The 25,049-nt window shown below is 31.9% G+C and overlaps 2 protein-coding genes across 4 annotated transcripts; both read left to right on the top strand.

The window, feature by feature from the left end:
• The first annotated feature begins 8,844 nt into the window (after positions 1-8,844).
• LOC117905152 lies at positions 8,845-13,329 on the top strand. Of its 3 annotated transcripts, none has more exons than XM_034818067.1 (5): positions 8,845-9,229; positions 10,234-10,466; positions 11,132-11,510; positions 11,622-12,080; positions 12,234-13,329. In XM_034818067.1, exons 2-5 carry the CDS (start codon positions 10,236-10,238, stop codon positions 13,073-13,075), a joined length of 1,911 nt encoding a protein of 636 aa, XP_034673958.1. In that variant the 5' UTR covers positions 8,845-9,229; positions 10,234-10,235; the 3' UTR covers positions 13,076-13,329. The 3 variants fall into 3 exon arrangements, with proteins under 3 accessions (XP_034673958.1, XP_034673957.1, XP_034673959.1); XM_034818066.1 differs by having other exon boundaries at positions 8,846-9,229; positions 10,224-10,466; XM_034818068.1 differs by lacking the exon at positions 8,845-9,229 and adding an exon at positions 10,913-10,994 and having other exon boundaries at positions 10,382-10,466.
• An 891-nt stretch (positions 13,330-14,220) lies between these two features.
• On the top strand, positions 14,221-21,703 carry LOC117904097 (pentatricopeptide repeat-containing protein At2g02980, chloroplastic-like). Its single transcript, XM_034816617.1, has 5 exons — positions 14,221-15,907; positions 16,351-16,462; positions 16,589-16,666; positions 21,392-21,500; positions 21,614-21,703. Exons 1-5 carry the CDS (start codon positions 14,221-14,223, stop codon positions 21,701-21,703), a joined length of 2,076 nt encoding a protein of 691 aa, XP_034672508.1.
• The last annotated feature ends 3,346 nt before the right edge of the window (positions 21,704-25,049 follow it).

Here is a 25,049-nt window from a genome sequence, read left to right as displayed (position 1 = left end):
TGTTCTTTATAGTCTAAATGCAAACTTATGTTTATCTAATGAGCATTAAAAAGTGAGTAAAGTCATCCAGAATATCCTTGAGTGTTTAAGATTATTCTTCCTTGATTGTTTGCCCTCTCTTTGAAATTTAAAAAAGAAAAGAAAAGAAAAGAAAAATATTAAGTTTCCCATAATGGTTATGGCTCCTTGGCAATGTTTCAAGAGTTAAAAAGCCTTCATTGCAAGAGTGGGACATCCCTTATGTTGTTATGTTGTAAAGGCCACCTTAGTGATCCTCAAATTTAAAAAAAAAAAAAAAAAAAAAAATGATCCTAAGAGTGAAGCTCATGTTTGTGAAATCATTTCAATGCTCAATGTGAAAAACAAATGTTGTATGAATTTTTTTTAGGATGTGAATAAGTCGTGTTAAACAGAAATCCGGCCAAGAGAGGTGCAAATTGACTTCTTAGAATATTATCTTGAATTTCTCTAGGAAGGAAGTGTGTCTTGAAAATGATTTTTTACTTTATGGGTGGATATAGGTTTATAAGTGAAAAGAAATTAACATACTCACTATTTTATGGCGTCATGAGTAAGTCTTCTTTGAGCTTAAACATATTTATTAGAATGTTAATAATCATTTGTTTTTTACCTATTCATTTAATAAATTTGGAAGGTTCTTCAATCTTTATGTTTATTAATTTTGTCTAAAGTTAAGCTCTTGGTAGCATTCTTGTTCAATATGAATCAATTCTAACTCATTGATTGAAAGATAAGTATGTCACCCTATTAAATCTTAGCTATGGTGAATCAAATTTTCAATGTTTGGAAAGCTTGTTGGTTTTCTTGTGTTTTTTTTGTAAATTTTTTGCCTAAGTCATTTTTCAGTAGGGTGTCGATCGATCTGCTGAATTTGTGGATTGATCCACTGTGTGCACAGTCATGTGACCGAGAGCCCTTGAACCATGTGTGGATCGATCCACCGAGATCGATACCACTTGACTCCAACACTTAGAAAATTTTTTGTGAAAAGTTTCCTGCAGTTGCACAATTTTGTTCCTTCACCGAGAGCTCTTGAACGAAGTGTGGATCGATCCACCAAGATCGATACCATTTATGCATTTGTGTCAAATTCCATTTTTGCCCTCATCTGGTTCAACTCCTTTGGTTTAATGAATCAGGGGTATTTTCGTAATTTTTTTTATATTTAAAAAAAAAAAAAAAAAACTCAAAATCCCTAAACATTTTTTCTTTTTTTTGTGTGAAAATTTCCAATTGTGTCCCCAAATGGTTATACTCATGGGTTAGATGGATGAGGGGCATTTTGGTAATTAAAAGTTTTAAAAAAAAATTGAAATGTCAAAAACCCCAAATCTGGTTCTCGTGTCATTTATTTCCAAGCCCTAGGTTTTTCGTTCCAGAGAAGAACCCTTCGTCTCTACTATTCGCCGTAGTTTGGTTCGATCCGGCCGTTGTCACCGGAAATCTTTCCCGTGTATAGCTCTCATTCTCATTTCTGTCTGCTGCCGGTGTTTTGGTGTACTGTTAGCTCGTCTCGTCTCATTTTTTTTCTTCTCTGTTTGTCGCCTGTTTGTCACCGGCCTGCATTTCCATTTCCGTTAGTCGGCATTCGTTCCAGTTTTTCTTGTGGTATCACTGATCTGATATCTTCCCCGTCAAAGGATTGCTGATCTGGTAGCCCTGGTCGTCACAACTTTTCTCGTGTGTACAGGTTGGTTTTTCTTCCATTGGTGTTGTTGGTTAGTTTTTGTGTGAGATTTTCTCATAGTAGGCTATTTGAGTGGATTATTTGGGAAATATGCCTCCAAAAGGTCGTAGAAGTAAAGCCCCCGTTAAAGAGTCATCCTCTAGAACCTCAAAAGGTGCTCGAGATGAAAATTTACCCATCATTCCTTCTATCCAGCCTCCCAGTATCCCCAAGGCTCCTGCAAAAACTTCCATTGATGGGATTCCCTTTAATGCTTTCCCGGCAAAATTATGTAGAGACCAGTACACTAAGGTTTATCGTCAGAGGTCTCTTGTTCTTGAGAGACAACTTCATTTAGAATCTTTTTTTGACACACCAATTCCAGACCTATTTGTAGAACTAGGATGGCTTCCTCTAGCAAACTTCACTGGGTCTGCTTGTGCTCCTATTGTCCGAATGTTTTATTCGAACATTATTAAGCATGACTTGGATCAGTCCTACCTCCAGTCAAGTCTTTTTGGAATTGTTGTTAAAGTCACCCCTAAGATAATTGTTGAAGTCTTAGGCATCCCGTTGGTTCAAGCACCCTCTGTGAGTGATTTGGAAATCACCTCTGACCTGTTGGATAGAGTGTCTATTGACTTATGAGGAGAGGTCCGAGGTCAGCTAGGCTCAGAGGTGCACACTGGTAGTCTATCTCGTCATGCTTGGGTGTTAGCTACTTTTCTATCATTCTCAGTTTATCCTTCCTCTCATTGGGCAAACATTTGTAAGAATGGTTGCATTCTCTTGTCTCGTATCCTTCATCGGGAACCCATCAATCTAGCATCTTGCATTTTAGATGAGATGATTTTTCGAGGTGATCCTACAGTGTCTAAGAATGAGGTTCTTCCCTTTGGCATTTTAATCACACAAATCTGCCAAAGGGTTGGAGTTGTATTTCCTGTAAATTCTCATTTTCTTGTGCCAATGGGTCCCATTGATACCTCTTCTTGGAATCGTCGTCAATGACAGATTAAGGGTGCTCTTGGTTCTAAGAAGAAAGTGTGCCATAGTAGAGCCAAGAGAAAATTTGGTGAAAGTGACGCTGATTCAGATATAGATTCCAGTGTCCTAGCTCAACTTTGTGCTAGGTTTGATGTTTTGGATGAAAAGATTTATGCTCAATCCACCTTATTGTCTGAGCAGATTTCTCAACTCCAATCTTATATGGAGAGAGGCTTCTCTCTAATTGATGGACAAATGCTTTGCAACATGGATCAGCTGCACGCTCTTAAAGATTTTGTCCATAAGCATCTTTCTTAGCCAAGTAGTAGCTAGTTATTATTTTTTGGACAGCTCTTTGTCTTGTGTACTTTGCTTATCATGTTCATTTTGATCAACTGATGTACATGGCTTATTTTGGACAACTCTTTGTCTCATTCTAGGACAAAAAGGGGGAGACATTTTACACTTGACATGTAGTTGATCATGACATTGTGTTTTGTGCTTTGGATATTTGATATGTTGATCATGATCATATTGTTTTATATTTGTGGATATATGTGGATATCTATGTGTTAATTTATTCAAATCTTGTGGAAGTGCCTTGGAATATGTACAGGTGCTACTAATGCTTTTCTTGATATTTATTTGCAGGTTTTGTAGTACCTAGGTTGTGGTTTTGAGTGAGTGAGGGGTCTTGTATGAGAGTTGGGTGGAGCTTACTTACTTGTACTCATTCGTGTTGTAAAGGGTTTTGTCTCAGAATTGCCAAAGGGGGAGATTGTGAGTGTTTAGCTAGGTTGGCAATTCCGGACAAAATTCCTAAGTGTCCTCTAACTCGGCTTTCCTATTCCTATTCAGACTACTTGACTTTGAAGACTAAGACTTTGCTAAGAGGCCGAGGTATGTAGTCGAGTGTATGGTGATTGGATGTGAATCAACCCAGTTTTTAATCTTTAAATGTGTTAGAAAGTTGAGAAAAATGGTTTTTGGTGCAAGACTTTCATTCCTCTGTTTCTAGATCGATCCAAGTGTAGGGGCGGATCTATCCAACTAATGTTTTTTTGATCAAATCTCAGCCATTAGATTAAGGGTTTCTTTTTACACTTTAAAAACCAATCTTCTCTCATTTTCTGGTAAGAGAGACTGTTGGAAACGTGGGGAGAACAGCCACACTCCAAGTGTTCTTCATTTTCTCATTTTTGCTTTCCTAATTTGGGGTTTTTGATTGCAAAGAAAATTCACTTCTCTTAATGTTTTCCAAACTAGTTTTCAATGGATTTTCTTGAGCAATAAATGGGTTGATTCATTCCTTCATTTACATCTCAATCTCTCATTCTATTTGGGTTTGTGCAAAAACCCATTTTCTTCTTGTGTGGATTCAAGAAGAGGCCGAGATTGAGCTTGGTGCGGACTCCAAGTGTGCTCCAAAAGGAGAAGCTGAAAATGAAGGTACTAGTCAAGTATTCCGGGAAGGATTGGTTGACTTGAGCTAGGTAAAACCTTGTACTCAGTTTTTATTCTTCATAGTGGAGTTTTCAATCGATGATAGGCCCGTGGTTTTTGATCTCTTCGGAGGTTTTCCACGTTAAAAATCCGGTGTTCATTGTCTCTTTCTCTTACTCTATATTTTGATTTATTTTTTAGGAGTGTTAAAGCATTTGCATATGTTTTGCATTTATAAATTGTTGGGAGAGTGTTGATGCATACATTATTGCTTGTGGATGTTTTGCTTTGTTGAAAAGTTATTGGAAGAAAAATTTCTTGACATTAAGATAGTCTAAGGTTAGGTAATCTTTGTTGGGAGAATTTTTAAATTGTTCTACAACACCTATTCACCCCCCTCTAGGTGTAGTTCATTATTGAGATTCACATTTTCAATATTGATGAATTTTTTAACTAAATAATAGATTAAAAAAAGGTTCAAAATTCTTATAATTATTTGAATATTCTTAAATTAAGTTATTAACAAATATTAATAAGTGAAATTATCTGATTCAAAATATACCTATTAGCATTTTTTCATTCTAATGATTTTTTAATATAAAATAATTAATTTTATTTATAAAACTTTAAAACTTTTAATACATATTTTTATCTTAATCAATTTTCTTATTTTTATCTTATACTTTTTTTTTTCACTTCTCATATAATTCTTTCTTTCTCACATATTTATCTCATTCTTTCTCTTTGTTGAATCCTGAAACATGAATTAGTTTTATTACATTTCATTCAAAATACCAATGATCGAACTATCAGGTTATCTTGTGGGGTCGAGTTCATTTCATTATTGTCACTCTTTTAATTAGTTTTAATTAATAGACTATCGAGTGCTGGTGTATTATGTGAACATAGAAATTATATTAATTTTTAAGTCACATTAAAAATATTATATTTTTCTTTATTCTTTACTCGTGTATACGGTAGTCAACACTATAAAATCAAAATTCAACTTACTTAGTATTAAATCTAAGGAGCCAATTTATATAAATTTGGATTACGTGTATCACATGAAAAGTCTAAACATCGATCTTACTTTATATTTGGTAGGTTTTAGATTCCTAATAATACCAAGTTCCACATTTGACTTTCTTAAGATCAAGTGTGGTTGGATTGACCCAATCCTTGTACGCAAGCATTCTTCCACAAACAAGAAGAACATCAAACCCAATTATTTAATTGAGATTTTTTTTTTTTTTATATATATAATTTGTTAATAGACTTCCTCTATAGAAGGGTCCCACAATGCAGGCGTTTCATGCTATCCTCAAAAGTCACCTTTGTCCTCCATTTTTCTGTTATTGTTGTCTAGTCTAGTCCATAATTAAAGAATTAACATTTAGCCAACATAAAGACTGCGTGGAAAAGCAGTCAATTAATAATGATGGGTCCAAATGAATTTTATCTTTCCCTCTATGAATCATAACATTCTTGAATTGAATCAAGTATTGGACGTCACTTGATTGGAAACCAGGTGAAGACTTATGATTTATGTGCCATATAATCTAAAGGAAAATAGAACAAAAGAGATTGTAATATTTTTATGAATTTTGTTTTACGCTCTTTTACATTAAAATTAATCATTATTACCCAAATAAATAGAAAAATTAGTTATTAATTTTGTCAACACCTAATGCTTTTTCAAAAATAGTTTTTCTGCTAAAAACGTTTCTTAAAATTGTTGTCAAACGAATTTTAAGTCTTTAAAAATACTTGTATTTTATATAATTATGTATTTCCTGTGTTTTGTTTTTAAAATCAATAAATCCGATATAAAAGTAGGATATTTTGTAAAAGAAAAAAGAAAAATATGAATTTCCTTTATGCTTTTAAAAATCATTTTTAAAAATTTAATTTTTTTTAATACAAGCTTTTAAAAATTCTCATATTTTATATAAAAGTTATTATTAAAATTTTATTTTAAAAACAGAAAATAGGAATCGTATGGAATAGACATGTATATATATTTTATTATTTTTTATTTAAAAAATAATGGAAATTGCTGTGAATATAGGAATAACAACTAGGGTACATTTAGAATCTTCTTGGAAATTATACCAATAAACCCTACCCTAAGGAATATGAAGTAGGTAGGGAATAAAGCACGGGTAGGTCATATTCAAAAAATAATTCAACAAAAGTTGGTAGACTAAGATAAGTTCAATTGACTTCACCATCAAACCAAACATTTTCTGTTCTAAGCAATTAAACAAAATTTTCATTAGCAACTTTTTTAGACTGGGCTACCTTCCATTATAATTAAAAACTACAAAGCTAAGTTCCAAAAAAATAAATTTAGGCTATATTTGGTTCTCAGAAAATACGAGGAAAAGAAAATAGAAAGAAAAAATAAAAGAAAATAAAAAATAAGAGAAAATAACAATGGATTTAAAATCAATAAATTATTTTTACATGCTACTTCAAACTCATTTAAATTATTTTCATTTTTTAATATAAATATTAAATAATTTAAAAATATATAAATTTTTAATTAATCTTACTTATATATTATTTTCTATAACACAACCAAATATGAGAAAATTATTTTTTTAATATTTTTTTTCTTTCCTTAATACTTTCCGAAAACCAAATATAACATTACTATGTTTTTTTTTACTACAAGACTACTTTTAATTAGAGGGATATGATAAGATATATATATTTTATGACATTATACCATATAGGAAATACACATTCTAAAATATGATTTAAGATGAAATATGATATTATCTTTTAATATTATATCTAACGGACATGAGTAAGGTAGCATATTCAATTAGATATGTTATATTATATTATATTTATTAAATGAATAAAAAATAATATTAAATATATATTATATTTAGATATTTAAAATAAAAATTATATCCCATTCCAATATTTTCTACAATAAAAAACTAAAATTTCTCTTATATTTAATAATATTCATAATTAAAATATTTAAACTTTATAAATAATTTTTTTTGATATTATGTTATTTAATATATAAAATTAATTTATATATCATATATTAATATTATTTTGTACTATATTTTATAATTTTTTATATTTTTTTAACCATAAAATTGATAAAACACTTTTTAATGAGTCATCTAATTATTCCCTAAAATATCATTTTTACTTGTGATATTATTAATATCAATTAATAACTAGACTACTCCACGTAGTTATTTCCCTTCATTTTATATATTTATCATTATTATTATTTTATTTGAGTTTTTTTCTTGAGAAACAAACACCCTCTACAAAAAGTTGAGAATTTTTTATTTTTATATTTATTTATTTATTTATTTTTATAAACAAACCTCAGTGAGATAGTTTGAAAAGTGTGAACATTAAAAATAGGTGAAACCTAGTATTTTTTTCCGTCATTTTAGGATTTTTTTTCATTAAGGTAAGTTTACATTTTTTTTTTGTTTGTTTTTAACTTCATCATCAATTTAGGAGATAGAGATAGAGATATAATAAAATGCATTTTAGGATTTATAATATAATAATAATTATTATATAGTATCTTTAAAAGTGTATGTATTTTAAATAGATGAAAATAATATTAATTTAAAAAATTTTGGGTTTTTTTTTTCCATATATTTTTGTATTAGTGAATCAAAATTCACCTTTCTCTGAAAAAAAAAAAATGAAGGATAATATATCCAACCACATATCTTATCATATTATCCATTAAACATGTCATATAATATAATATTTTTTTACCACATATCTTATCCCATTGTGGATTAAATATGAGATACGATATAATATCTCCCACCATTTATCTTATTCCATCATCAATCAAATATAAGATACGATATAATATATTTCATCATCCTATCTTATTTTATTCCGCAAACCAAACATGACAAACTTTTCATACGAGACAAAATGTAATTCAAGTTGGGCCATCTAAACAAACCAATCAAACAAAGCGTTGAAAGTTTTGTTAAAACGAGGACAAAATTCTTCATCATTTTCTCAAGTGACATGAGTTTATTAATGTAATTATGGTCACCAACAATTAATTCAAGAAAAATGCCATGCTTAAATAATAATTTATGAACAGTAATGAGGAGACCAGGGACCTTTCAGTCATTTCCTTCTAAAAATAAATTAATAATAAAACAAAAGAAATATATTGGATTATCGGATTAAGATTATATTTCCATTTACGCTTCCCAATCCAATAATTATCTAACATTAAATACCCAGAAATTTAAGTAATAAATTAATAAATATTAAACGGTATAAATAACGGTGGCATTAAATGTTCACAAATATTTAAAAATACATCTACTAAAATTAAATTTTAATATGTCTTCTTAAAATTAAAAAATATTTATTTTTTGAATTTTTTTTTCATTTATGAGTAGGGTGCAATTCAATTTTTCACAAAAGTAATGATTATATTTATACATCAAACATAATTGTGAAAACAAAAATTGAAAAATCTCACTAAATTTAAGGTGCCCATAAAAAATTATTTCCCTGTCTGAAATCTTTAATGAATTTATTAAATTTTTATACATAAAAGGAAATTGTTTGGAAGATAATTGAATCTGTTTGCTTCTTTTATTTTTTTAGCCGTGAAGTTATGGTGGGCTTACAGTAGACAGATAAAGAAAAGAGAACATAGAATTAACTCAATGCCCATTTCTTGATTCTCATATGCCATCTCAGACCTCCTCAAAAAAATCCAAAAAAAGAGATACAAACGGGGCAGATATAGAGAGAGAAAGTGAGAGAAATGTAGAGAGATGAAGAGAGAGGGGGAGTGAGCTGGTGTTTCAAAGAAACTAATGTCTCTTTCCTTTAAATTTCCGGGTCTCATGTCTTATACAAGTCTGTTTGCTTCTGAAGATTTGTCTCCCTTTTCCATTTGAAATTGCTCGGCAGATCCAATTCCTTATTTTTTTTCTTCATTTTGTGCACCTTTCGATGATCTGAGTCTCATTTCTTGGTGTTTTAGAAATACCCGCTTTGGTGTTTGGGTCCTTTGGGGGGTTCTAGCCTTTGCTGTCTGGTTCAGAGGCTCTGCATGGTGGTGAAGGATGTGGGTTTGAGGTAAACTTTGCTCTTTTAGGATTAATTTGATATTTGAAGAGACTAATTCTAATGGGGTTTGATTGGATTTTTTTTAAAAAAAAATTTATTATGTTTTTTGTGGGATTTGTTATGTGATTGTTTATGTAGAAGGGTTTATGCAGTTTTCCTTTTTTTTTGTAGAATTGTTTGCTCATTGTTTTAAATGAAGTCTTATGTTTCCTAAGTGATTTTAATTGTTTCCTCTCTGGGAATTTTTTTCAGTAATTCTTATTTCCCCTTGGAATTCTATTTATTCTGATCACTGTGATGCTCCAAAGGTTTATCTTCCCTCTCTGAATCCTTTTGAGAGCTGAAAATTGAAACAAAAATGAAAGCTCTTGTTTGGTTTTTGATGGGCCTTTTATCAATGCTAAGAATTGGGAATCTATATAACATGGTTCTTCTCTGTTCTCAATGCTTATGCTGTTAATTTTTGTTTTCTCTGAATCTGCTGCTGTTGTATCTCATTCAAGGGAGTCCCAATCTTAAAGCATTTCATAAGTCCCTAGTTCATCCCCATTAAGAATGTTTGGATGGCTTCATAACATTGCATGTCTTTTGTCAAAAATCCTTATATTATTCCCTAAATTCCCAAATTATTCCTGATTTTTTCTTCTAGTTCTTGGTTCTGAGTTTATCCCTTTGCCCAATTCCTGAATCATGTGATATAATTTTAGAATGATTCCACCTCCTTGTCTTTGTGTGCATTGCTCCTCTCAAATCAATTTTCGATTTTTCTTTAAATTTCTGACTAAAATCCAAAATCTGAATTACATGGCAGAGTTACTGTCAAATGCCGAGTTTGTCTCTGTCATTCCAAACTATTCATTGTTTCTTATGAGTTCATATTCTGAAATTTTTTTTTGAAGGGGCTTCCTTTTTTTTTTTTTTTTGTGTGTTAATGAAAGATGGCTTGGTCTTATTGGGTTATTAATTCTAATTTGTGCTTGATTTTTTATTTAATTTTTCCAAGGTTTTGCTAGGAATGGGAACAAATTTACTGTATGAGAGCTTCCCAGGAAACTACTCCACTTGGGATCTTAATATGGAAGCTGTTGGCAGTAGGTGCCTCCCTTGTAATGATGATAAAACCTTGAAAAGTGAGCTACACTATAATGGTGCATTGCCGCCACCTGCTCTGCACAGACAGCTTGGGTCTGACAAGGAAGAATTAAGGCAGACCATCCTGAAGCAAGAAGTCATGTTTAACGATCAGGTATGTTCTGTCTCAACTTTAATGTTGAACTCTAATACACTTGTAGTCAATTTGATATGTTGCATAGACTTGGGCACATTATGTGCATTAGAAATGGAATTCTTTCATTTTTGTTTCTCATATTATTTGTGGAAGCACATCCATTTCTTTGAGTGGAATCATTAACAAAACACTAGCAGAGATGCTTCAAAGAATTTCAGTCATGAAAATGAATAGAGAATTGTCAATGGTAGTAGAAGTAAGGAATAACTTCATTTCCATGGGATACCCAAATGCTCTTTTAATGCTTTTCTAAGTTAGAAGTTAATATCTGATTTTTCTAGCTCCTGCTTTTGGTTCTCGATACAATGTCTCATTCAGTTTGATAGCATTTGAAGTACTGTGTAAATTTTGCTTTTGAATAATTTTGGTGACCAGAAGGAATAATTGCTTGTCATCGATGTTAGATTGTACTATGCAAGGGATCATAAGAAGGGTTTATTGTGCATTCTGCTTGGCTGTAAGTGTAGAAGTGATTCCAAAAACTAGGTAATTCTGGCTTCTTGAGAGGAAAAGGGGGGATTTCAGTTGAATAACAGACAAGGCAAATTGAACTTGAACTTTCCCATATGCTGTTATGTTTCTTGAACACTTGAATGCATTTGAATTTTATCTTGGCCATCCAGGTGCAGGAACTCCATCGTCTTTATAGAAGACAGATGGAATTAATGAACGAAATTGAAAAGAAGCAACTCCATAAGCAGTCTGACTATGCCGTGAAGATGTCACAGGAGCCAAGGGATCTTGATTCAATTTCAACGAGACCAAACAGTTTAATTGACTTGAATCAACCTTATCAGGGGGAAGAAGCTGGAACTTCAAACTCTGTTTATTCTCTTGGTCCTGGGATCAGCCAGGGAGAGATCCCAGGCAGGGATCCATCTGCAAAAACAAATTCAGGATTTGGAGTTTTATCCATGGAAAGTTTTGGTAATAGTGAAACTAAAAAAAACGTGGATGCATGCTCAAGGCCGCAGGAGCATCCACCTTTTACCAATGAAGCTGGTGAGAATTCTTTAGCAAGGTTGGATAACATAGTCATTTATTGTAAATAAACATTCTCAGCTTCATTTGTGCGTCTATGATTTTTGACAAGGCTCTGACCTTTCTTTTCAGGGCATAATAGAAGCACATTGGTCGATTTTCAGTTACCATCAGTTTCAACTCGGGGGAGGCCAAGACATCATTTGGAGCGGAGTCCAATAGTGGTTTTAGCACTTCCTGCCTTTAATGGCCCTGCCCCATTGAATAAGTTCTCCAGACGATCAATTGCTAGGCCTAGGCATACTGGCAACAAGCTTCATGTGGGTAGAAGTTCGAGATGTAGTCCACAACATGGACATGTGAGGTCCAAGATCACTTCCCATGACTCCCATTTCGAGTCCATGACAAGCAGTACTGACCATGATTTCTCTCCTGGACACCCTGCCCATAAGGAGCACTTAAAGGGTTCAGATATGATGGATGTGAAATCAGAGAGGGATATGGACTTAAATTCCATTCCCCCTGCTCGTTCTGCAGATGTGGTTTCCCAACAACAGACTTGTACCATGGATAAAGGCAACAAGTCTGAAGGTTTGTATCATATTTCCAGTTTTGATATGTCTCATATTTCCAGTAACCTGTTTTCTTCTCATACGTAGTATTGACTTTCTCACTGTCTTTAATTCCTCTGTTCTGAGGGAAACATGAAATTGACTTTGAATTTGAACTCGTGTGGAAATGTAGAGAGTTGGCCAGCACTTTCTGTTCCAGGAGCTTCTGTAGTGGCACCTATTAGTCCAGAAAACCAGGAGTGTCCCCGACCTAGAGGAGAATCTGAGGAGACTCCTCTAGATTTGTCCCAAGGGAAAGGTACAGGTCCACTAGAGAAGCCTGACAAAATTGCAGCAGAGGAATCACTTTTCACTTCTTCAACTGGGATTGAAGCTTGTTTAGAGAGTGCTGCTTGTGATCCATCCAACACTTCACCCCTGTATTGGTTTGTCACTATTTGTTTGGATCCTAACACTGAGTCTAAATTATCTTTTAGTGGCAATAATGGTTCTGAACAGGAGGGGTTGTCATGTGATGAGGTTGATTACTTCGAAGCCATGACATTGAAACTAGTTGAGCTTAAGTCAGAAGAGCACCTGTGCAAGAACAATAGCCAAAAGGAGGAAGGGACATGCTCTACCATATTTCTGAGTCAACCAAAAAAGGGCCGCCGGTGGAGACGACAGAAGGACTTTCAGAAGGAAATCCTCCCCAGCCTCGCCTCTCTCGCGAGGCATGAGGTGGCTGAAGATCTTCAGACAATAGGAGGGCTGGTGAAAGCTGCAGGTTCTCCTCCAGGAACAAAGTTGGCAAGAGATGCTGGTAAAAACAAGGAGGCAAGGGGGAGGAAGCGGATGAGAGCCTCTGTCTCCAATGTGGTGGAGAGCACTGGGTCTATGCCATTGCAACAGCCAGCTGCCACTGCTGAAGCGGGGTCACAGGACAGATGGCTAACAGGGTGGGGGAGTGTAAGGCGCCGGGGTCAGAGACATCGGGCAAGTAATCCTTCTCTTCTTTTAACTCAGTTCTCATGAACTTATACTAAGCTGCTTTGGTTTGTTACAGGAGGGTGGGAAAGCAGAAGCTTGTTCTTATAGTTTTTATAGTTTTTGGTTTGGAGTAATTTTGAGTTATAGGGTTGCCTTGTACAGTCTTATAGAGTTCAGAATTTGGGAGCTTCTATACATGTGAATGCTTTAGCTTTTAAGAGTTACTATTTCTCTCAGAGGAGAATGAGAAAGAGTAGTGGTGCCTCCATGGCACCTTGCATAAGACAATTTTTATGCCATGGAATTCTCTTACCTTTCAGTCCAAGTAAAACCTTACTTGAAAAAGGCGTTTTTTATTTTTTATTTTTTTTAATTTGAGAATAATGAAAGTAGCATTTGCAAAATGCGATGATATCCATAATTTAATTTTTAATTTTTATGGATTATCAAATGAAACGGTTATGGCTATCTACACCAAGATTTCGTGTGGAAACTGGGAACCTGAAAGTCCTATCTCTAGTCAAAGACTCCAGAGAATTGTTATCAATATGATGGTTTCCCATTCTCATTGGATTTCTAGCTTTAGGCTGAGACCCACATCCATAATCCAGCGTCCAAAAATCACATTCACTAATATGATTTAGGATGTTTTCAAAAACAAATTATTTGATTAAACAGAGGCAGACACATCCCAAACAAGTTCGCTTCTGTATTTTGGATTTTTAGGAAATAATTTTGAAAAATTGTTTTTGAAAATTATTGTTTAATTTTTGTAAAATAAAGCGTATTTACTATTTTTAACCTATTTTTAATAATTTTTATATCTAAAAATTTATTTTAAATTATTCTATATATATAATTATTTTTTAAAACAATTTTCAGAAAACAATGTAATTTCTCAACGAGGTTTGTTTTGTTAAAATTTATTCTGTTATCAATTGGATGCATAAAATAGGTTTCCAAAATGAACAGGGGAGCGAATTTCCTATCCTGTATTCATTTTCTTCATTCCAAGAAAAAACCACCTCAAGAGGTACCAACCAAACGAGCCCTTGATTTCCAGGATTAGTTTACAAGTTTCCCCCACCAGCGGAGCTCAGAAAAAGGGTTGGAAATGAATTCCTGGAAAATGCTGACGGGAGGATTTTATTAAGTCTCGTTGTCCACGAGCTCCACTAAAACTCAAAGCGATGAAAAGATCAGTGAAATCATTCCTACAAGCTCCAAGCAACCTCTCCCAGTGGACCCACAACCTAACCATCCGTCCATCTTCAACCTCTGCACTCACGGTCTGTGAAAATCCACCTCAAATCACAGAATCCAAGCATTCTTATTTGACAAAATCAATCTCAAATCATGTCCACATGAACCAAATGCTCAGCCAAATGATCATGAACTACATACCCATCGACCACCTCAATTTGATGAAGCTGATAGACTTTTCCGTGTCCTCGCATGGTTTTGCAGCCTCTGCTCTTCTCTTTACTCAGTTCTATGGCTTCATTGATTCTGACCTCTGTAACTCCATGATCAGATGTTATACTGACTCGAACAAGCATTTACATTCAGTTTTTATATACACCCAAATGTGGAAAAATGGTATTTTTCCCGACTCTTCAACTTTTCCCACTGTGCTCAAATCAGTTGCGCAGTTATGCCGCCAAGAACTTGGAAAAGCGATACATTGTTGCATTATTCAAATGGGTTTTGAGTCAAATGTCTACGTAAGCACTGCACTCGTTAATATGTATGGTATTTGTTCATCGGTTACTGATGCTCGTCAAGTGTTTGATGAAATTCCGGACAGAAATATTGTGTCGTGGAATGCTTTGATCACTGGTTACAACCACAATAGGATGTTCAGGAAAGTGATTGATGTGTTCAGAGAGATGCAGATTGCTGGGGCCAAGCCAGTGGAGGTGACCATGGTGGGGGTTCTATTGGCTTGTGCCCATTTGGGAGCTTTGAACCAGGGAAGGTGGATTGATGAATATATCGACCATAATAGATTGAGATTGAATGTGTTTGTTGGTACTGCTCTTATAGACATGTATGCCAAATGTGGGGTTGTTGATGAGGCAGAAAAGATTTTCAAAGCAATGAGGGTAAAGAACGTCTATACTTGGAATGTGTTGATCTCAGGATATGCCATGAATGGGCGGGGTGAATCTGCTTTGCAGGCTTTTTCTAGGATGATTATGGAGAAGTTTAAGCCTGATGAGGTTACTTTCTTAGGTGTACTGTGTGCTTGTTGTCACCAAGGCCTTGTCAATGAAGGGCGGACATATTTTACAAGCATGAAGGAAGAGTTTGGATTGCGACCAAGGATAGAGCACTATGGGTGCATGGTTGACCTACTTGGTCGAGCTGGATTCCTGGATGAAGCCCAGCAACTAATACAAACCATGAGCATGCAACCTGACCCTATAATCTGGAGGGAATTGCTAGGTGCTTGCCGGATTCATGGCAATATCCAATTGGGTGAGTTTGCAATTAAAAAACTTCTCGAGCTTGAGCCAAACAATGGTGAGAATTATGTGTTGCTAGCAAATCTATATGCTCGGGACCAAAGGTGGGATAAAGTTGGAGAAGTAAGAGAAATGATGGATTGTAGAAGAGTCCGGAAGGTCCCAGGTTGCAGTTCTATTGAAATTGATAATGTGGTTTATGAGTTTGTGGTGTCAAATTATATTAAACCAGGATTTGAGGAGGTATATAAGCTGTTGGCTGATATGAACAAGAAATTGAAATTGGCTGGTTATGTTGCAGACACTGGCATGGCTTCCTATGACATTGAGGAAGAAGAGAAGGAACACTCTCTAATGTATCATAGCGAGAAGCTTGCACTGGCATTTGGACTTCTGAAGTCTCCTTCAGGTTTGACCTTAAGGATAGTGAAGAATTTAAGGATCTGTCAGGATTGCCATGGGTTTTTCAAAATTGTTTCAAAGGTTTATAGAAGGGATATTTCTGTTAGAGATAGAAACCGATTCCACCATTTTGTTGGAGGTGCTTGTTCTTGCAAAGATTATTGGTGATATTGTTTTGATTATGGGCAGACTGTTGTTTGCTCTTGCTTCCAGTTTTCTGAAATTTTACCACAAACTCCAACAGTGTCAACCTGGTTGAAGTTTCCCCATGTCACAAATGATAACCTGGGAAACATTCACAATCACATATCCTTTAGACTGGTGATAAGCAATTCTCTATGCAGCGTATCTTGTTTTGGTGTCAGCTGCCTTTTGTTAGATGTTACTACAAAAAGTTATTCAGTGGCTTCTGTCTGATGTGTTCCAGTGGAGAATTTTAGTTTTTCGCAGAAAAGAAGCTGAAGTCGAAGACACATTCTCCTATTTTGAGATCCTCAGGAAAATGTTATCCGTTGAACTATAGGTTCATCATCCTAGAACTCCAGTGGCCTGCACAGAAAAGGTACTTTGCCTATTTGATGATTTCTAGGCAGGAATTGCACCTCAACACATTTTGAAAGAGCGGGTAGTTCCAGATGTTGCCATTCGAACTATTGTATTACCCTTTTAGAATTTTAATCACGTTCAGTGTCCAGTCGGTGGTCCACTGCCATGGGGAGGAAGTGCTTGTCTGGACTGAACAGCAAGGAGGAATAAGAAAAGGAACGTCAGTTTAGTGGATGGTTCTTATTCTATTTGAATCGGAAGTTCTTCTATGGAGATCATCTGCTGAGGCAGCTTCTTGAGTCAAAAGTAGCCTATAAGCAAGGTTACATAAGTAAACAAAATTAAATGCAGGCTATCAAATGAGGGGAGCAAGTCTTGAGTTTTTGTGGTCTGGTTAGATTGATGCAGCCAATGCTTTAGCCATTTCTGTTAGCATGGCCTCTGAACAAAAATAAAAATGGACTTGTTCACGCGCATGATATGAATATTTTGTCATATCAATCATATGATTAAATTTTATTTATAAAAGATGGTGGTTTAAATCTGATGTGTGGTTTTTGAAAGTAAGTATAAGCGGTATTTTTGTCTTATCCTAGGATTTAGATATTTGAGGAAATTAAAATATAAAGAAAAAGTAATTTAATTTTTTGAAAAAATATTATTAAAGATATGGTGGATTATTATATGTAGAATTTATTTCGTAAAAAATATATTTGGCAGATGGTTGAGTATAGGTTTTTCATCGGAGAATGCTCTGAGAAGTAATGTTCTAAAAATGATTCATGTTAAAAGAAAATCCAAACAGATGATCTTCTAAAATAGAATCATTTAATTGAGAAATGATTGATGTTAAAAGAAAATGATTTTTTAATATAGAATTATTTAATTGAGAAATGTTTTGGTTAATTGTAACCAAATAAAACTATATTTTATTTTATCTATAATAGAAATTGAAATTATTTGTTATTTGCAAATAAATAAATGTACCCTCTTATACTAATATTTTGTTAACTAAAATTAAATAAATTTAAATAAAATAAAATGAGACTAAACAATGAAATGAAATGACAATGGAATCGAATGTTTAAAAGCGACTCCTGTATATCATTGAAAAGATTAATTAAATGAAGAAATAAAATATAACTTTATTATTGAAAAGATTAATTAAATGTAGAAATAAAATGTGGCATTATTCTGTATTATTGAGATGAAGATTAAATGGTTAAACAATTAAATAAAATGAGGGTTTTTAAATCACATGTTGAAAGGAGGTAAAAGTCAAAAGGTTTTTAATTCATGAGTTTTTAGAAAAATAATTTATGTTTTTAAAAAATGATTTTTTAAATAGAGTTATTTCATTGAGATATGATTTAATTGATTATAATTAAACAAACCAAACCAATGGAAAGTAGCGACATTTTATTTTGTTTACGATAGAAATAGGTTATTTACAAATAAAAGAAACAACTTCTTTTTCTAATAATTTGTTACAACTCTTACATAGGACTTTATTGGTGTGGTAGGAAAAGAGAAGTGCATAAATTTTGATTTTTCTCCAAATTTTTATTTTTGATTTATTAAAATATATTTTATCAAGGACACCAGTGAAAAAGAGAAGACATGGTAGAAAAATAGAAGGAAAAAGTGTGCTTTTTGGTATATTAAAAAAATCACAAAATAATAACTTAAGTTTATAAAATACAAAATTTAAACGTATATTTAAAAATAATTATTATTTTATGTACTTTTTTGTTAAATGTATTATATTTGATTTAATAATATAGATATTACATATAAAAACACATTTTTTTTCCAAAAAGAGAAAAGCATAAATTTTGATTTTTCTCCAAATATTTATTTTTGATTTATTAAAATATATTTTATTACAAGGATAATGGTTCAAGAAAGAAAACTTGGTTGCAGAAGAAAATATAATAAATTTTGATTTTTCTCCAAATATTTATTTCTAATTTATTAAAATATATTTTATCAAGATAATGGTTCAAGAATGAAAGCATACCCCCACGGATTTGAAAAATATCCAGCAATTTAAATAAAAAAAAAAAAGATAATTTTTTAATTCATATCATAAAAAAAGTCATAAATTTGAAAATAGTTTCAAAACTATAATATTTTATTAAACAATTTTAAAAAAAATCATATTATAAGCTTAGTTGGGTACATATTTTATTTTTCACAGATTTATGACACATGGAATATGAAATTTCATTAAAGACAGTGAGAATAAAAAGTTGTAGGAAAACATTGACCTTATTGTAAGCTTATTTAAATACATATTTTATTTCCTATTTTTATTTAGTTTTATTTTTATTAGTTTTTGTAAATATTCATTTGTATATATTTATTGAGTGTATAGAATTGATCATCGAATAAATTAGAAATTTTGTTTAAATAAAAGAAATAATTCAGTAAATATGTTTTAATAAAATAATAATTTTAATTTTTTTTTAATAAAAAGAAAGTTTTTTTTTCGAGTCTTAAGTGAAAATGCACGTGAAAAATTCGGGTTCATACATATTTTTGAACTGTGGAAAATACTTGCAAAGGGAAACTATATCTATACATCAAAATTTGCAATGTCGTGAGCATGATGCTTTGGAATGCTAGCAGCATAGAGGTCTTCAATGGACTGCATCATCTCATGGCATGATGGTAATGTTTTATTTTATTTATTTATTTTCAGACGGCAGCTGAGTTGTCCAAGTTGCTTGTGAATGAAAGAAAGGGAACCTGTTATCTACATCACTTAATCAACGAGTCATAAAGGGCTTAGTATAGAAACAAATACAAGTAAAAATATATCCATTGAAGAACTTGGAAATGACATTAATTGGAACAAAAATATCATCAACGAGGATGAAGGATGAAGAGAGTGCGCATCAAATTTGACTACAATTATTTCGAACCTCTACACTTTGTTATATCCCAAAAATAAATAAATAAATAATTCTCTTTCAAGTAAACAAGAGTGGATACAAGCTAATCACAAATTAAAATTTGGTTTATTCAAACAAGTCATAACTTAAAATATTTCAAAATTAAATTAAGTTTTTTACCATGATCATATACTTAAATTAAGTTTATCATAGACCAATATAAAAATTAAATATTTAAAATTAATTTAAGTTGTGACCAATTAAAAATAGCCACATGTCATAAAACATATAATGTATGATAAATATAATAAAATAAAAATGGTCTAATAGACAATAACTACCTCAAATTAAATTGTGGCATATGCCACACGACCTTTTACATAAAAGAAAGACAAGTTGTGTTTAAATTAAATAAAGAAATGAAAATTTTGAAGAGAATTTAAATTGCATAGGATCACATGTTAACATTTAAGCATGCATTTAAAAGTAAAAATTCAACCGGTTACCTTGGTTCATACTTTGGGAAGCCATTTTTTCTCCCTTTGATATCCAATAATCTGCTTTCCGGGTGCGTGATAGTCTGAGAATGAGGGATCAATGAGCTCTTCCCTTGTCTCCCAAAATTCAGTTCAGAGTGGAGTGTGTGTGTGTGTGTGTGGCCGGGAGTGTTCTTCAAAGAGAAGAAAATAGGATCGCTCTCCAAAAAGCGCGCGCACACACACACATATATATATATATATATATTGCACATTACACACTTTAGTTGGACAACTTGACTTAATGGGCCAGTCAAGTGAATTAGGGTGAGCCCATAAAAAATAAGCAACAATATGTGTCCAGTCCCATTATGAACCACAATGCAAAAATAAATTAACACTGATTTATGATATTATCAAATTGATTATGTAAGTCCACACATAAAAATTCCAACAAATTTTTGGTAATTAAAATATAATTATCAAAATAAATAAAAATGGTGAATTTGATAACTAGAGAGAGAACTATCAATTCTCATTCCAAATAAATTAAAAAGTATCCAAAAATACTTCTCCAATTTTCATAAATATTAAATTTTATTAAAGAATAATACTTTAAGGGTCAAGACTATTTAAATATGTATCAAAATCTCCATAATTATTAACTTTAATTAAAAATAGTATTCATAAGAAATCGGAAATTTATTCAAATATGTTTTTAGAGGGTTTTCCTTAATTTTCCAAAGCATTCAAACATAGGGATTTCCACATTTGAGAAAAGACGAAAAAGGCTCGCTCAAGGATTCAAGAAAATTTTCAAAGCCTTCAAAAATTTGAAGATCAAGTTTGTAGATTCAAAGATCAAGATTAAGGATGAAAAGAACATGTTTTTTAGATTCAAAAATCAAGTTTAAAGATTTGAAAATCAAGTTCAAGGTATCTTTAATATGAGATTAAATATTTGTATACTCGATGAATTTGAGTCAAGCCAAAGCCTAAGCCCGAGGTAAGATATGGTAAGATCTATGCCCAAGCTCAAGACACGCCAAAGCTTAAGCCCAACCTAAGATAGGCAAGGCCCAAGTCTGGACTCAAGATATGCCAAAGTCCAAGCCCAGGCCTAAGTAAAATCCAAGCTGAGTCAAGGCCCAAATCAAGTTCCTTATCAAGAAAATTAGAGTGCCAAATAAAAATTGTACCTTAAATTAATTAACTTTTAATTTGGCCTCTTACTTTTCTTTCAAAGAAATTTGTGTATAAATTTGTTTAATGTAATCTTTCTAAGTTTGTTCCAGTTATTCATAAGTTTCTAGGATGATTTTTTTTTTTTTTTTTCGTTTATTAGCTGCTGGTCATCGGAAGCTCTTGCAGTGATCATTCATACAAAATAACCAACCAAATTGAGCGATCTGTTTTGGTGTCACATAGCCTGGCTAACAGTCACAATCACATATCCTTTAGACTGGTGATAAGCAGTTCTCTATGCAGCGTATCTTGTTTTGGTGTCCGCTGCCTTTTCTTAGATGTTACTACAAAAAGTTACTCAGTGGCTTCTGTCTGATGTGTTCCCAGAAAAGAAGCTGAAGTCGAAGACCCATTCTCATATTTTAAGATCCTCGGGAAAATGTTATCTGTTGAACTAAAGGTTCATCCTAGAACTCCGGTGGCCTGCTCAGAAAAGGTAATTTACGTATTGATGATGTCCGGCCAAGTATTGCACCTCAACACTTTCCGAAAGAGCAGTTAGTTTCAGATGTTGCTCTTTTTTGAATTTTAAGGATGTTCATCGTCCAGTCGGTAGCAAGGAGGAAGTGCTTGTCTGGACTCAACAGCGAGGAAGAAGAAAAGGAAATCAGTTTACTGGATGGTTCTCATTCTATTTGAATTGGAAGCTCTTCAATGGAGATCATATATATGCCGAGGCAGCTTCTTCAGTCCAAAGAGCCTATAATCAAGTTTACATAGGTAAACAATATTAAATGCAAACTACCAAATGCTCATGTGGGGAGCAAGTCTGAGTTTGTTGTGGTCGGTTAGATTGATGCACCAAATGATTTAGCCATTTTTTCTTTCTCATTATAGGAGGCATGTCGGTAAACAAAAATAACAAAAATAACATGATATACTTTATTCACATGTATGATATGAACTTTTTGTCATCGAAAGCATATGATAAAATTTCATTTATAAAGATGATTTTGCAACATGAATGCCTTCGTGATGTGTAGTTGTGAGAATATTTATGATTAGATATTGGAGGAAATTAAAATATCATGAAAAATAAATTTATTTCTAAAAATTATTGTTTGACAAAATATTATTAAAGATATGGGAGATTATCATACATAAAATTTATTTTTTAAAAAATATTTTTGATTCAATTTTCTTTATTAAAAGAATGGTCAAAAAGATAATTTTTCTATTTGACTATTTTTCTTCGAAACAATTCTAACTTTGTTTTGGTCCGATGCACCTTTAACCAATTTTCTTCATCATTACAAGAGACATATTTGATAAACAAAAATAAAATGATATACTTCATATACATGAATATTTTTGTCATGGAATCATAGGCTAAATTGATTTATAAAGATGATTTTGTAACATGGATGATTTTAAGTGATGGGTGGGTTGTGAAAGTAAGTATAAGGTAAATTGGTATTTCTGTTTTACCTTTAAGGAAATTAAAATAGCAAGGAAAAGAAATTAAAGGATTTTTTATTAAAATAATGGTAAAAAAGATAACCATTTTGTATTGCTCTTACGTGTCGTGGTCTGGTTAGATTGATCCACCCAATGGTTTTCCATTTTTCTTCCCATATTGATAAACAAAAATAAAATGAGTACTTTATCCACGTATGATATGAACATTTTGTTATGATTTCAACATGGATGCCTTTTTAAGTGTTTGGTAGGTTATTGGAGCAAGCATAAGGTAAATTGGTATGATCTTATTATGATTAGATATTTGAGGAAATAAAAATATGATAAAAATAAATTAATTTCTAAAAATTATTATTTGAAAAAATATTATTAAAGATATGATAGATTATCTTGAATTTATTTTTTTTAAAATATTTAAAGGGATTGTTTTATTAAAAGAATGATCAGAAAGATAATTTAGGAGAATAGTTAGAAAAGTCATTTATGAAAAATAATTTGTATTAAGAAAAAAATAATTTTTTTTAATATGGAGTTATTTAATTGAGAAATGATTTATTTCTTCATAACAAAACAAAACCAATAGTGGAAGAATTGGAATTATTTATTATTTGCAAGTAAAAATATTTTTTATAATAAAGACGGAAATTATTTGATATTTGCAAATAAAAGAGTCTAATTTCTTATGCTAACAATTTGTTAATTAAAATTAAATGAATTCAAATAAAATAAAATGTTGAAATGGAGATTAAACAATAGAATGAGATGACAGTCTGAAGACTTATTCCAACCGTCATCTAAAGTGTTACAAAAAAAAATGTCCAATTTTTTTTGCCTGCTAAAATGATTAATTAAATGAAAAAATAAAATATTGAAATTGGGAGTGAACAATTTAATAAATTCCTTTGATAGTATAGAGAAAAAAAATTAACTAACATAAAAACACAATAATTTTTTACTTGAAAAACCCTCAAACAATATGCAAAGATTAAAAACTATGAGGTCAAAGATCTTAAATCTATAAACCATTATATAAGAGTACAATACAATACACAACACCTCATGTGCTCTTAGTAGATCTCACTTCAGTGCCCAAGGGGATGCAGAATTCTTTCATGTAGAAGTAAAATGAACTTCTTTGAGAGTTTTGGGAACATGAAGTCAAATTAGGGTTTTTAAAAAGTCCTTATCAAAACCAAATACATTTTCATCATGGTATTTATAGGATACAAATCTTAGTGGACTCAAATTGGAATTTTCCAAAATAAAATTGATCACGGAAATTTGGCAAATTAGGAAAAAAATTGTCAATCTTAAACTATATGACCTAATGTACCAACAATGAGGCTTTTCATTCATAAGTGTTTAAATTGTGTACGCACCAAAAAAAAAAAAAAGTCTGGTAAGTTGAAAATCTAAAATGACCGGTTATGTAAATAGTAAGGATATTATTTTCTCAACCTAATCATTTTATTGATTTAGGAATAGTAATTTGATGAAGGGTTACTTTTATTTCAATTGTTAGTTGATTATCGTGTTTAAGGAGTTTGTTAATTAAAACTTGAAGACATAATTATTATGCTAAAGATATTTTATTTTAGATTGATTACCCTAAGTAGGTTCATGTGATAGCATTTTCCAACCCATTTCATCTTGTTGAGTCATTCTACGTTGAATCTTAGAGCCCAACAGGTGAATTAACTATGCCTGTCTTGGTCTTTAAGAGTTGTAGTATTACAATTTTATTCCACCACCATCGCCTTATCCTATCCCCTTCTTTTCTTACCCGTCTAATCCTAACATAGCCATTACCAAACCAATTGAGCTTAGGCTCAAACCGCTCAATCAATCCATTTCTCATCAATCTTTGTGTGAATTGGTGTGATTCAATTTCATTATAAATAAAACTAAGATAAATGGTTCAAGTATGAATTCATACTCACCCTAGTAGATTTTTTCCAAAATATCATCGACATGGATTCAATAAAATAATCCTTGATGACAGAAAGGGAGTGTGTACTAGGTAATGTTTCCTACTTGGATTTCTTACACAATTAACATTAATAGAAAAATATGTGAAACAAAAATTTATTAAAACTGATAAATCGTGGGCACAATCTTTGTGGTAATATTCTTTTATAAAATAATATATCTTTCTAATTCTTTTACCTTGATCATAATTTGAAAAATAACGATAAAAATATTTTTTAATTTTAGAGATTAATCGAAGACCACAAGGAGCTTATTCCCGAATGAATTTGTTGAAAGATCACATATATAATACTTTTGTTGTCTTTTTTCTTCTTTGTAAAACCTCTTTTCTCGTGTAGAGTCGTTTTTACCGATTAAAAAAAGTCTCTTATTGAAAGAAGTCAACTCTATTTATAAGTGAAATTAAGGAATTAAATTTTAGAATTTAATTTTGATTTTCTTTAGAAATTTGTCAACAAGATAAATTTATTTATTTACTTTTTTATTCTCTTTTGATTGTAATGGGAAGATTTGGTTTTATTTATAAAACTAAAGTTGTAACCTTTTAAATTACATCATGTGTTATATATGTTTAAGA

The sequence above is a fragment of the Vitis riparia genome, chromosome 17, assembly GCF_004353265.1.
Source record: "Vitis riparia cultivar Riparia Gloire de Montpellier isolate 1030 chromosome 17, EGFV_Vit.rip_1.0, whole genome shotgun sequence".
Taxonomy (NCBI): domain Eukaryota; kingdom Viridiplantae; phylum Streptophyta; class Magnoliopsida; order Vitales; family Vitaceae; genus Vitis; species Vitis riparia.
Note: the sequence above shows the minus strand (reverse complement) of the source record. Positions and strands in the feature narration are given on the sequence as shown.